This window comes from Scomber japonicus, chromosome 2, assembly GCF_027409825.1.
Source record: "Scomber japonicus isolate fScoJap1 chromosome 2, fScoJap1.pri, whole genome shotgun sequence".
Classification (NCBI taxonomy): domain Eukaryota; kingdom Metazoa; phylum Chordata; class Actinopteri; order Scombriformes; family Scombridae; genus Scomber; species Scomber japonicus.
The window spans coordinates 36,881,422-36,894,108 of record NC_070579.1 but is presented as its reverse complement, the minus strand read 5'-3'; the positions used below and the strand labels follow the sequence as shown (position 1 = coordinate 36,894,108).

The 12,687-nt window shown below is 39.3% G+C and overlaps 1 protein-coding gene across 1 annotated transcript in view; it reads right to left on the bottom strand.

The window, feature by feature from the left end:
* Positions 1-5,116: 5,116 nt before the first annotated feature.
* The window catches only part of LOC128366822 (NACHT, LRR and PYD domains-containing protein 12-like), a 31,828-nt gene continuing 24,257 nt past the window's right edge, over positions 5,117-12,687 (bottom strand). Inside the window, 10 exon segments of the mRNA XM_053327591.1 lie at positions 5,117-5,583; positions 5,771-5,912; positions 6,012-6,128; positions 6,305-6,573; positions 6,739-6,953; positions 7,774-7,829; positions 7,921-8,486; positions 8,573-8,622; positions 10,362-10,535; positions 10,635-10,781. Of these exon segments, the coding sequence (XP_053183566.1) occupies positions 5,261-5,583; positions 5,771-5,912; positions 6,012-6,128; positions 6,305-6,573; positions 6,739-6,953; positions 7,774-7,829; positions 7,921-8,486; positions 8,573-8,622; positions 10,362-10,535; positions 10,635-10,781 (2,059 nt within the window). The 3' untranslated portion in view covers positions 5,117-5,260.

Sequence of the window (12,687 nt, the reverse complement as noted above, 5' to 3'; positions counted from 1 at the left end):
TTTTCCTGTTAAAAGGGATTTTTTCTCTCCACTGTTGCTCATGTGGGAATGTTGGGTCTCTTTAAAGTTAAAACCTGAAGATAAAAGTTTAGAACCTGCTCTATGTGTAAAGTGCCTTGAGATAACTTTGTTGTGATTTGGCGATATAAAGATTGATTGATTGATAACTAAAGTTGTAAGCAATTAACTGTAGTGGAGTGGAGGTATACCTTCACAAAGTAGTAGAAAATACTTAAGTAAAGCACTTCAAAACTGTACTTAAATGCAGTACTTGAGTATGATTACAGCTTCCAAAGTTAACACCTTTAAACAGCATTAAAGCTCAACACGATATTTTGTAAGGACTCTATCAGTATTTGAACCTTCCGGCAGCAGAGTTACTTTCGGTTTGTTCAAGCTTTAAACGAAAAATAACAGTCTACGCTGTTTTCCCCTTTTAATGTGTCTGTCCTCAGTATCCACTTCGGTTGTTTTTTTTCCAACGGTCATTTAAGTGAGGACATGAATAATGAACGAAAGCCAGTTTACTGTAACATTACTGTACAGAATTTCCTGCTTGACGCCATATCAAAATCGCATTTTGCGGTAAAATACCCAATGAGCTGTCGTTTTTTAAACATTTTTATTAACGACACGGACAATGTAAGTCTAACATAGTCTTTTTCAAGAGTTTCGTACCGTTGACTTAGCTGTTACACGGTGCTGCTTCAACCTCTTATGTCTCCTTTGGATAGTTTTGCTGTTACAGCCTCGTTATCAAACCAGTCTGTTCACTTCCTGTCTAAATGAGGGAGGCGCTAAAGGATCAGGACACACAAAAACCATAGGCCTATCTCCTACCTGACTTACTTACTTTAGACCCAACATTGCTACTGTTTTTATACATTTTTGAAATTTTATATAATCTTTAACAAAAGTGTCAAGAGTCAAAAGTGTGGCCACACCTACTGATTCAAGGGTTTTTATTTATTTATTTTCTAATATTTTCTACATTGCAGGACAATACTGAAAACAAAACTATCAAATAACACATGTGGAATCATGTAGTGAGAAAAATTGTTAAACAAACCAAAATATGATTCATATTTTAGATTTCTCGTATAGCCTTTAGGACTCTGTAATATCTCAACCAGCTTCATGAGGTTGTCACCTGGAATGCTTTTCCAACAGGTGGCTATTGGTCAGGAGGTAGCGGGTTGTCCACCAATCAAAAATCGACAGTTCAATTCCCGACTCCTCCTGTCCGCATGTTGATGTGTCCTTGGGCAAGATATTTAACTCCAAAATTCTCCCAATGGGTATGCCAACAGTGTATAAATATGTGAGTCTCCATCTGATAAGCAGGTTGGCACCCTGTGTAGTTAGCCCTGTCATCAATGTATGAATGGATGGGTGAATGTGACATACAGTATAAAAGTGCTTTGAGTGGTAAAAAAGACTAAAAAAGCACTATGTAACGAAAATGAACCCGTCTGCAGCTGGTCTTCCTTTCCTGGAACAGTCGTCATATGAGCCAGTTTTAACAAAGTATTTGATGGTTTTTGTGGCTGCCTCTGAGTTCTTGAAATGTTTCGGATTGACTGACTTTGAAAAAGGGACCTTAAATTGAAAAAGTTGAGTGGCTATTTGCTGATTAGCAACACTACCTTAGAATAAAAGCAACTTTTAGTGTCAAACACATTAAGAAGAAATTCCACCAATTAACTTCCGACAATGCACACCTGTTAAATTAAAACTATTCCAAGTGATGGCGTCATTAAGTTGGTTGAGATATTTCCAATACTAGTTTTGATGTCTTCAGTACTGATGTACTATGTGCAAAATAGAAAAACAAGCAAACAAAAATGAGTAGTGTAAACCATTGACTGGTACTGTATATTTAAACATTAATTTATTTTACCACACTGACATGGCAAATATCAAACTGTCAGACTGTTGCAAACTGTCAGCAGACAGTTCCTTGTTTAAAGTACGTTGAAATGGGTCTATCAGAGGCCGAAAACAATACTGATCAGGTGATGAAGGTCATGAATAATAATAAAGGAGTGGGACCTGGCTGCAACAACTATTGAAGACAATGGATTTTGAAAGATAATATGAATGCTACACTTACTGGATTTAATTGCTATCTGCATTAGGGAATAAAACCTTAATTAAATTTAAGGTTGTAACACTACAGTGTATTTACCTGAGTTTTGCCAGTCTACATTTTGGGTCATCCAATCTTTCAGAGAGCAGCCACACTCCTGATTCTCCTGGATGATTGTAGCTGAGATCTAGCTCTCTGAGATGGGAGGGGTTGCACTTCAGAGCAGAGGCCAGAGAGGCACAGCCTTCCTCTGTGATCCCACAACATGACAGCCTGCAGAGAAAAAGACTCTCAATAAATAAAGACCACACCTCACCCTGTATTACACGTTGCTTAATATCTGATCAACTTGTGAGTCCAGGGTGTCTACCAGTACCTCAGTATCTGCAGCCTAACTCCCCAGTCCAACCGAGAGCACTGTACTCCTAAGTCCTGCAGGTCATTGCAGCTGAGGTCGAGCTCTCTCAGCTGAGAGTTTGAGCAGAGGATCGAGGCAAACACTTGACAGCATTTACTTTTCAGGAGACAACCACGCATGCTGCAGTCAATACAAAAATACTTGATGATTCAAACATTTTTTTGCTAACAAGAAAACAATATGTGAGGATGGTGCTGTCACTAGGCAAGGCAGGATGAGGCAAATGTGTTTATATAGTACATCCATCCTCCCTGCTCCGATCATCACTTTGACCTGGGAAATTGAGGAGAGGGTGAGGTCCACCACCAAGGGTCAGAACAAGCCCAGTGTTTCCCCACCTGACTGTCTGTTCATCCCTCCAGCTCTGAGGTCTACGTGCTCCAGTGGGCCCATGCATCCAATGTCACCTGCCACCTGAGGATCTAGAGAACCCGTAATTTCCTCCTCCAGTTTTGGTGGGCCACCCTTGAAGGAAACACATGGGTATGTGTCAACACATACCTGGTCTGCAACCAGCACAAGCCGTTCGCCAGGCTCCCACTAGCTTCCACAGCCCCTCCCTGTGCCACATTGCCCTTAGTCCCACATCTCTCTGGCCTTCCCACATCTGATGGCAACATGACCATCCTCACCGCTGTTAACCACTTCAGAAAGACGGTCCATTTTGTGCCCCTGACCAAAGAGATTGCCAGGTTGGTTCTCCTCAATGGGGTTGTGGAAAATAACAGGAGTCACTGGTGTGTTTTGACTTCTATACCTCTGCCTATAATATTCGCTTGGCTGTGTGCAAGTCAGTCTCTTTTCTTCTGTGCAGAATAAACGACTCCACAAGGCTGTGAATGTCATGAGCTAGACACAGTATAGATATAATTTCTACAACATCTTCCGGCTTCTTGGCCTCCTCGTCAACGTGGTCCTGGATCGTAGACCCCAATTCATGTCCAACATCTGAGACTCTGAGAGTGTGGCAGAAAGCATGTATAAAAAATCATTGAGTGGGGTTGAGCATAGCTCAGCGGGTAGAGCACCCGCCCCATGTGTTGAGGCTATAGTACTCGTTGCAGGCAACCCTGGTTCTAATCCTGCACCACGCAGTCTTATCCTGCGTATCATTCCCCCTCTCTCTGCCTCCCGTTTCCTATATCTCTACTGTCCTGTACATTAAAGGCAAAAAAGCCTGAAAAAATATACTTTAAAAAAAAAACAACAATTGAGTAACAATTGACTTTTAGTCAGAAAACCGGCACATTTCATGTCCTCCAGGACTTGAACCCAAGAAGAAACAGTGAAAAACACATAAAAGTCAAAGTATGTTAGATATTATAGGAGCTTTTGTAAGCATTTGCTATAGAAACGTGCTATTAGCTACAACTTTCATTACTTTACATTTTACAGTGATGATCTCAGCTGCTACTAAGGAAATAAAGAACCTGACGGTCACTGAGGGAGGAAACATCACTATACCTGCCCCTGTGGTGGTGTTAGAATTTACGTTATTTGAAAGTAATGATTTTGCCATGGTGGACAATGGAGGAGTTATGATATTGGAGAAAATGTACACCAACAGACTTTACTATCACAGGACTGCAGAGGAGTGACTCAGGGATTTATTGTATTGGCTCTACAACCACACGTTTTCTTTGCATATTACAAACCCACAGTTTATGGTAATTCATATTTCTTATGAAAAATACTTACTCATTTTTATAAACAATGTGGAGCGACAGAGAGAGAGAGAGAAATAGACACTGTGACAGCAGCACCATCAGCTCTACACTCATGTCAGTACACTGTATCCTCAGTATACTGTAGCTCTGGCTGTTCTATTTACACAGATCATATATTAAATAATACATGTAAATCTCATAAAATTCAAAGCATGATGTAAAAAAAACATTTCTTACGTCTCCAACATCACACAAATTACACAAGCTTTAAAATCTGATTCTAACATTTTTAAAGGATCACAATTCGATTCACGATTCACAAATCACAAATCCTAAATTTGAATAAACAAAACAAAGAATAATAGTGTTTCATATTTGCAACCAGAATGATGTTGCTTGTACTTTTAAGGAGACAGCAAACAGCCTTTAGATAATTGTGTAGAGATAATATTAAAATGAATACATTTAAACAGTGAAATGAATATAGAAATGTCACCAAGTATATAAAATCAAAAAGCACACTCAATATACAAATAAATCTGTATAATCTCTTTTCCAAAAAAAATATCAATAAAAATATAAAACAGTATAAAAAATTGTGACTAAAAAGAAGATAAAAAGTGTTAAACAGGACATCCTGCATAACTCCAGCATCATTTTGAGGAGATGGCTGCTACTCACCATCAGCAAATCTTAACTGTTCTGTGTTACAATGCAGAGCTGTTCATACATTTATTTATGTCCCTAAAGTGATTAAAATACTCTGCAATAATGAATCATGTTCAACAGCTAGAACTATTCCCCAGCACACTAACATCACATCAATAGAACTTTCTAATCATCACGTTTTCTTGGTTTTATTTACAATTCAATCAACATGAATATAACTGAGATTTTGAGATATAATAAACAACGTAAAGACTCTTGATAAGGAATGTGTATACCAGTGTCTCTACTCACTCTTTGTAGTATCACTGATGTTAAGAGTATAGTGACACACAGTTTTGATAAAAAGATTAAATGCAGTGTGTGATTCCATCTTCTACAATTCCCTCAACATCTGATTCATGATTTTTACTTTTTGCTTCAGATCAAGCCGAGATCTCTGCAAAGGAATGCATCGTCTTCTGAGAACAAGGTCATCATTTTTTCACTGGCGTCTCTCCCTTTTTTCCGCACCATGTCAATCACGTCCCGTGCTTTGTGTTGTCTGGGTTTGGTCATGGCTGTCTCTCTCTCAGCATCAGTTATAACTCCCTCTGCCAGCAGTTTATCCAGCAGGTTGTCCAGAACAGGAGAAGACACTCTGTAGATGAACGCTGACCTGACAGTGAGCAGCTTCTTCTCTGCTGAGATGTCGTCTGCCAACCTTGGTAGAGTTTGAACTGAAGAAGTGCCTGAAGATGAGACTGGAGAAAGAATTTGATTGAATACCAGAGATCAGCTAAGTGTATTTTGTTTATTATATCACAAATCGCAATATAATAATAATAATAATAATAATAATAATAATAATAATAATAATAATTGTAATTACAACATGAAACCCTAACTCTTTTTCACCAAGTTGTGCAACCCTAGTGATGCTGTATTTACCAGGCAGATGGAGGTTGTGCTGCCACACTTGTATACTCTCTGGATCTCTCAACATCAGAGTCACTTCCTCTGTGCTCGTCATCAGCATGATCTCATAGGTTGGGTGGTAGTTTGGACCATATTCGTTAGAAAACACTGCATGCTGAAATGAAATGAAAGTGGAAACATGTTATTTTACAATATGGTGTAGTTTGACTTGTATTCAGATGCAGCAGAAGCTGTGTGTGATGCTCATACTCACATCAGGCTGTATTTTATAGCTGTCTGGGTCACTAAACAAGCTGTAACGTTGTTCTCTGTGGATAAGACAGTTCGAAGGTGCCTGGATGAACTGAGAGTCTATATGTTGCACTTTTACCTTCAGTGAAAACATAACATCTTGTTAGAGATACTGATGACAGAAGGCCCAATGATCTGTTTATTCACATAGAAACTGGATAAGAGGCCACTGTTGTGACTTACAAGTAATTGGAACATAGAAAAAGAAGAAAAGAGGGGAACTAATGAAACTATGGGTGTGACAGAGGGTTTTACCTCCAGCAGTGGCACATTGCTCGGTAGCAGAATCACACTGAGGATCTGTTTCCCTGAGGGGAACGGTCGTCGCAGGAACAGCAGGACTTGGCCACTAATTGGTTTTGTCATGAAATTGAAAAACCTCTTGATGACATCCCAGATGATGCCAAAGGCAGAGAGGTGAGGGATGTCCACCACCACGTGGGTTTGAGTGACCTCCAGCGGCTGTAAGATGCTCATTCCATCATCGGAGATGTTGACCACACTGAGGCTTTCAGAGACCAGTGCTGTGAAAATGCAGAATCATCACGTGTGGCCTCATAACAGTTTCATTCAGTGTTATTTCCATCTCTGCATGTATACTAAAAAGCACTGATGCAGACTTTAGGTAAATACAAGAAACATTTTCAGTTGGTTGGATGTGTGATCTCAGGGCGCAGTAGTGTTCTCACCAGGTTCAGGTTCACAGTGTGGGAGGTGGAGCTGACGGATGGAGTCCTCAGCACACTCAATGCTGAACAGTGGTCCTGCAGGAACCTTAAGAGCAGGCTGGAGTAGCATGTGATCCCAGATCAGAGTCCTGTATCTGACCTCCCCTTCGTGAGTCACATTAAAAACCAGTCCAGTCAAAGAACACCGGAACAAACCTGGACCTGGGAATATGAACCTGTATGCACACAGAACAGTTTAAAGGAAAATACTCACATCAGCCACCTGTGATAAGAGCTCAAATTCAGATTTGATAATCAGATATTGTTTTCATTAATAAAAGCCTAATTGCTTCATTTCTGTTTGTTTTCATTCACTCTTGTTAACAACTGCTTTTCCAGTGGTGGGCAATTTCTGTACAAAACAGACAGTAGCATGCTGCTTGATGTTTAATTAAAACCTGAAGAGTTCGGTTTAGAACCTGCTCTATGTATAAAATGCCTAGAGATGACTTTGTTGTGATTTACGCTATACAAATAAAGATTGATTGATGTTATCCGGGCTTTCCACCGGGCATGTATGTGCCGCATTCCAGGTGTGCCAGAGTTTTGTTGGGTCCTCTGTACAGTGTACTACCCCACCATGAGCGGTTCAGAAGCGCAGCATACTCTGGGTAAGTAATCCACTATTTAAATTAAGTTGTACTGTTAATACGGTAATTATGGCAGCCCAATTAAACCCAAAAAACTGACTTCCCTCTACCATAATTATTTCAGTAGCAGCACAACTAAATGGCCCAATTTTGGTCAAATTTAGTTGATTTGGTCATTTTAGTTGATTTTTGTACTTGGATCAGGAGTCTGCATTGTTTTTTTTATTTTGAAAAATGACCAGCTGCTCTATGCAGTTTCTGTGTCTGACTTCCTGTCCAGACCAATGTGCTTTGTGGTGCTTGATGCAGCTTTTAAGTGGCTTCTGTTAAAAGTAGGACTCGTGCAAATGTATTGCGCAGCGGAAGAGGAGTAAAAAAACAGGAGGATACTGTGTTTTTTTCTTACTTGTATGAGATGCCTATTCTTTCTGTCATCACCTCAGGTATGAAGCTTGACTGATCCTGTAATCAAAGGAAAGCAGAAAAAATATGTTTTTGTTTACAGTGATACTGATAGAACTAGTGAGCTAAGAAAATGACCAGAAATACTCACAGGATCCATTTTTGGCTTCACTACACTGGACAGGGTCAAAGATCCACCATTAACCATGAACACTGGGTGGAGAGGCTCAGTGAAGGTGGTGTGGAAAGTATGAAGGAGAGTTTTTGTGTCACCAGACAGCCAATAGAAAGACAGAACACCAGCTGGCCAGTCCAGAAACAATCCCAGTCTTTTTGGTCTGGCCAGGAATGCTTGGACATCAATGATCGGGACAGGAATAAAAGTCCTCTTGAGGCCGTGACAGAAAGTATAACCTTTAGAACAGGTGATAGTGAAACACCAGGCCTTTTTGATACGGTCAATTTCCACTTCCCACCATCCTTTCCTCTCTAAACACTTATACGCCACACCAATATTCACGAATGCATCCCACTCCATCTCCCAGTAGCAGCGTCCAGTCAGACCCTCTCTGCACAGCACCTGCTTCGTTTCATCAAATCTCTCTGGGTGATCAGGATAATGCTGCTTCTCTTCAGTATACTTCACTTCTTTGTTGGACTCAGACAGGACAAGGTGTTCATTCACTGTGTTGGGGTCAAATGTGAGCTCACACGCATCTATTAAAGAAATAGAGGATGATGGTTTGGTTTGAGTTTTTCCTGTCAAACAAGGAAAACTGAAATTCAGTGAATAAAAAGCTTACACTTGTTGAGAAGCTGTGGGTTTACCCAGTGCTCTTCATCATGGTCCACACTGAGGAACGCAAGAAGAACAGACAGTGAGAAACAGCCTTCAGTGTGGAAGAGCCTTCAGTGTGGAAGTCATTCAAATGGATATAGGATATTAATACAAATTACACTTGAGGCTCACATTTTCTCATTGCAACAAAATTTGCATTTTGTATCCAAATATACAGCACTGTTTTATAAACAGACTTAAACAATGTTTCTTATCACAAGTTATTCTGATCATTCCTGTCTTAAGTTAATTCATATTGACTAAATAAAAGATGAAATTAATAAAAGTATATAAGGGCAATGTTATCACAGCTTAATTATGTGAGTGATGAATGCTTGATTTAAATGATAAACATTCTGCTCATATCTCACATTCAGAGAGGAACTTAAATTACAGATTCATTTCTTTTCAGTTTTTCTAGTCTTGCAGCTAGCTGAGAATACACTCAGCTAAAACTAACGCAATCTATGTCAACAGCCCTGCAGTGACGTGTTCATATCCTTATTTCAGTTACATACATTCATAAGTACCAGCTGCAACATGTAATTTAAATATGTAAGTAAAAGCACTTGCTCAGTGATATGATATCATTAGATTATTAATACTGAAGCATCAGTGTTAGAGCAGCATGTTACAAGGTTCCCAATCTAAGGGTGTGGCCCTTTTTCCTACACAAATCTGTTTTTAGGTTTTGGACTTTTTCTCTAATCTTTCAAGAGGGAAAAATCTCTATTTTGTAAGATGTCAAAAGACAAAAAGGTTGGAAACCACTGGTTTCATCTTTAACAATGTGTATTTTAGCTTAATCTGAAAAGTAACTAAAGTTGTAGCGGGTTGTCCACCAATCAAAAATCGACAGTTCAATTCCCGGCTCCTCCTGTCTGCATGTTGATGTGTCCTTGGGCAAGATATTTAACTCCAAAATTCTCCCAATGGGTATGCCAACAGTGTATAAATATGTGAGTCTCCATCTGATAAGCAGGTTGGCACCCTGTGTAGTTAACCCTGTCATCAATGTATGAATGGATGGGTGAACGTGACATACAGTATAAAAGTGCTTTGAGTGGTCAAAAAGACTAGAAAAGCACTATGTAAAGATAATGAACCCGTCTGCATCTGGTCTTCCTTTCCTGGAACAGTCGTCATATGAGCCAGTTTTAACAAAGTATTTGATGGTTTTTGTGGCTGCCTGTGAGTTCTTGAAATTTTTCGGATTGACTGACTTTGAAAAAGGGACCTTAAATTGAAAAAGTTGAGCAGCTATTTGCTGATTAGCAACACTACCGTAGAATAAAAGCAACTTTTAGTCTCAAACACATTAAGAAGAAATTCCACCAATTAACTTCCGACAATGCACACCTGTTAAATTAAAACTATTCCAAGTGATGGCGTCATTAAGTTGGTTGAGATATTTTCAATACTAGTTTTGATGTCTTCAGTACTGATGTACTATGTGCAAATTAGAAAAACAAACAAACAAAAATGAGTAGTGTAAACCATTGACTGCTACTGTATATTTAAACATTAACATTATCTTACCACCCTGACGTGGCAAATATCAAACTGTCAGACTGTTGCAAACTGTCAGCAGACAGTTCCTTGTTTAAAGTACGTTGAAGGTGATGATTAGGTCATGAAAACATATGGATTTTGATAGATAATATGAATGCTACATTTACTGGATTTAATTGCTATCTGCATTAGGGAATAAAACCTTAATTAAATTTAAGGTTGTAACACTGCAGTTTATTTACCTGAGTTTTGCCAGTCTACATTTTGGGTCATCCAATCTTTCAGAGAGCAGCCGCACTCCTGATTCTCCTAGATGATTGTAGCTGAGATCTAGCTCTCTGAGATGGGAGGGGTTGCACTTCAGAGCAGAGGCCAGAGAGGCACAGCCTTCCTCTGTGATCCCACAACATGACAGCCTGCAGAGAAAAAGACTCTCAATAAAGACCACACCTCACCCTGTATTACACGTTGCTTAATATCTGATCAACTTGTGAGTCCAGGGTGTCTACCAGTACCTCAGTATCTGCAGCCTACATTTTGAACTCCCCAGTCCAACCGAGAGCAGCTGTACTCCTAAGTCCTGCAGGTCATTGCAGCTGAGGTCGAGCTCTCTCAGCTGAGAGTTTGAGCAGAGGATCGAGGCAAACACTTGACAGCATTTACTTTTCAGGAGACAACCACGCATGCTGCAGTCAATACAAAAATACTTGATGATTCAAACATTTTTTTGCTAACAAGAAAACAATATGTGAGGATGGTGCTGTCACTAGGCAATGCAGGATGAGGCAAATGTGTTTATATAGTACATTTCATAAACAGAGGCATGCCAAAGTACACAGGGAAAAGCACAAAAAACAAATGATAAAACAATGAAAGCAAACAAGCACTACATGTACCTGAATTCCTCCAGTTTACAGACTGGACTGATCAAGACAGCAGGAATAATAGTCAGCAGGGTTAGCTCATCATTGACATCTTCATACGTTTTCTTCTCCACCTCTTTTGAAAAATATCCACTATAATCTTCTGGGTAACCATATATACAGTCAGTCAGGTCCAGTGCTCTCAGGGATGATTGTTTTAATTGAAGCAAAGTGGTCATCATGTGACAATGCCGAAAATCCAGAGAAAAGCCAGACAATCTGTATAAAACATCACATCATTTATAAATAATGTGTAGGCATAGTCTATTAGAGGAAATAGTTCAGATATTGATCATAACCTGACCTCAGTGTCTTGAGTTTACAGTTAGGACTTCCCAGTGCATCAAGGAGATCATCAGGAGGAGGAAAGTTGACATTAGAAACACACTCCAGGCAAAGCTCCCGCAAGCAAGAGTCTGGTGACTGAAGAGTGGACAGTAGTATCCTCAGGGGTTTCTCTCTCAAATGCTCACTTTTCAGTCTGTAAAACAGAAACAAAGCAACAGTAGAAAAAAGATGAACTGTACAGTAATATTTAGTAAAATTTAAGTTAAATATTGTACCATTTATGATAGATTCTCACAATGCTATATGCACCATATTGTTTTCAAGTTCATTAGGGGTAGCACTACTCATAAATTACGTTTTCATTAAAGCTGCAGCTACTGTATTGTTCCATTTGATTAAACTTTTATAAAACGGGACCTATGTAGATGTATGTATTTATTGAATGAATCTTACCCAATTGCAATCAAGAAAGTCCAAAAGATGATGTGGATAGTCAGATAATCAGTTTAAAAATGCTTTGCACCACTCAAACATTTATTTGCACCATTTTCACACTGACATAAATTATGTTCTAAAAATATATATATTAATAAAAAGTTTCGGCCTAAAAAGTAGATTTGATAAAATAATTGTGCTTTGAGCGCTCAGATCTTCTGCATTGGTGGATTTGTGTGATTGAGGTGTGCTCTGCTCCTTTTACGGCTAAGAAAATATGAACCCTGCAACACTCCTTTTTTTTTTTTTTTTTTTTTACACAAGGAAATGGTACTACTATTTACTCACAGAGACTAATTGTTCAGTTAGGCTAGCACATCATGTTACCAGTTAGCTCACCAGTTACACACTACTTCACTAACTAGCCCTGTGACTAAACTCTTTATTCACCAGCCGAGACTATTTGGAAAGGAAGCACATAGGAATTATATGTGCCACTTTCTGGTATGACTGAGCACTTGAAGTGTGTCCAGACATGGTATAAAGATGCACAAAAATATTCTTTATTCATGTGTGTCTTACTCAGCTTTCTAGAGAAGGAGAAAATGAAGGGGAGAATCTTCCACATATTGTATGTGGCAAGTTGTAAGCTAACTATAGCAAAAGCCTGCATGGTCTATTTGTAAATGGAGCTAAACCTCGTATGTGGTCAAATGTGTGCACATGACAACACAGCAATTCAATCTGAACACACCTGTTTTCTTTCGATCACAATAAACTGTATATGGTACTTACAGTGCCCGCTTGCAGTTCTTCATTGGCTGGATAAGTTTCTCAGTGCAAAAGTGCGGTGTCCAGCATTTCGTCAGGTCAAGCTCATCAATCAGTTCACCAGATATCTGCAGCATGGTGGATATTACTG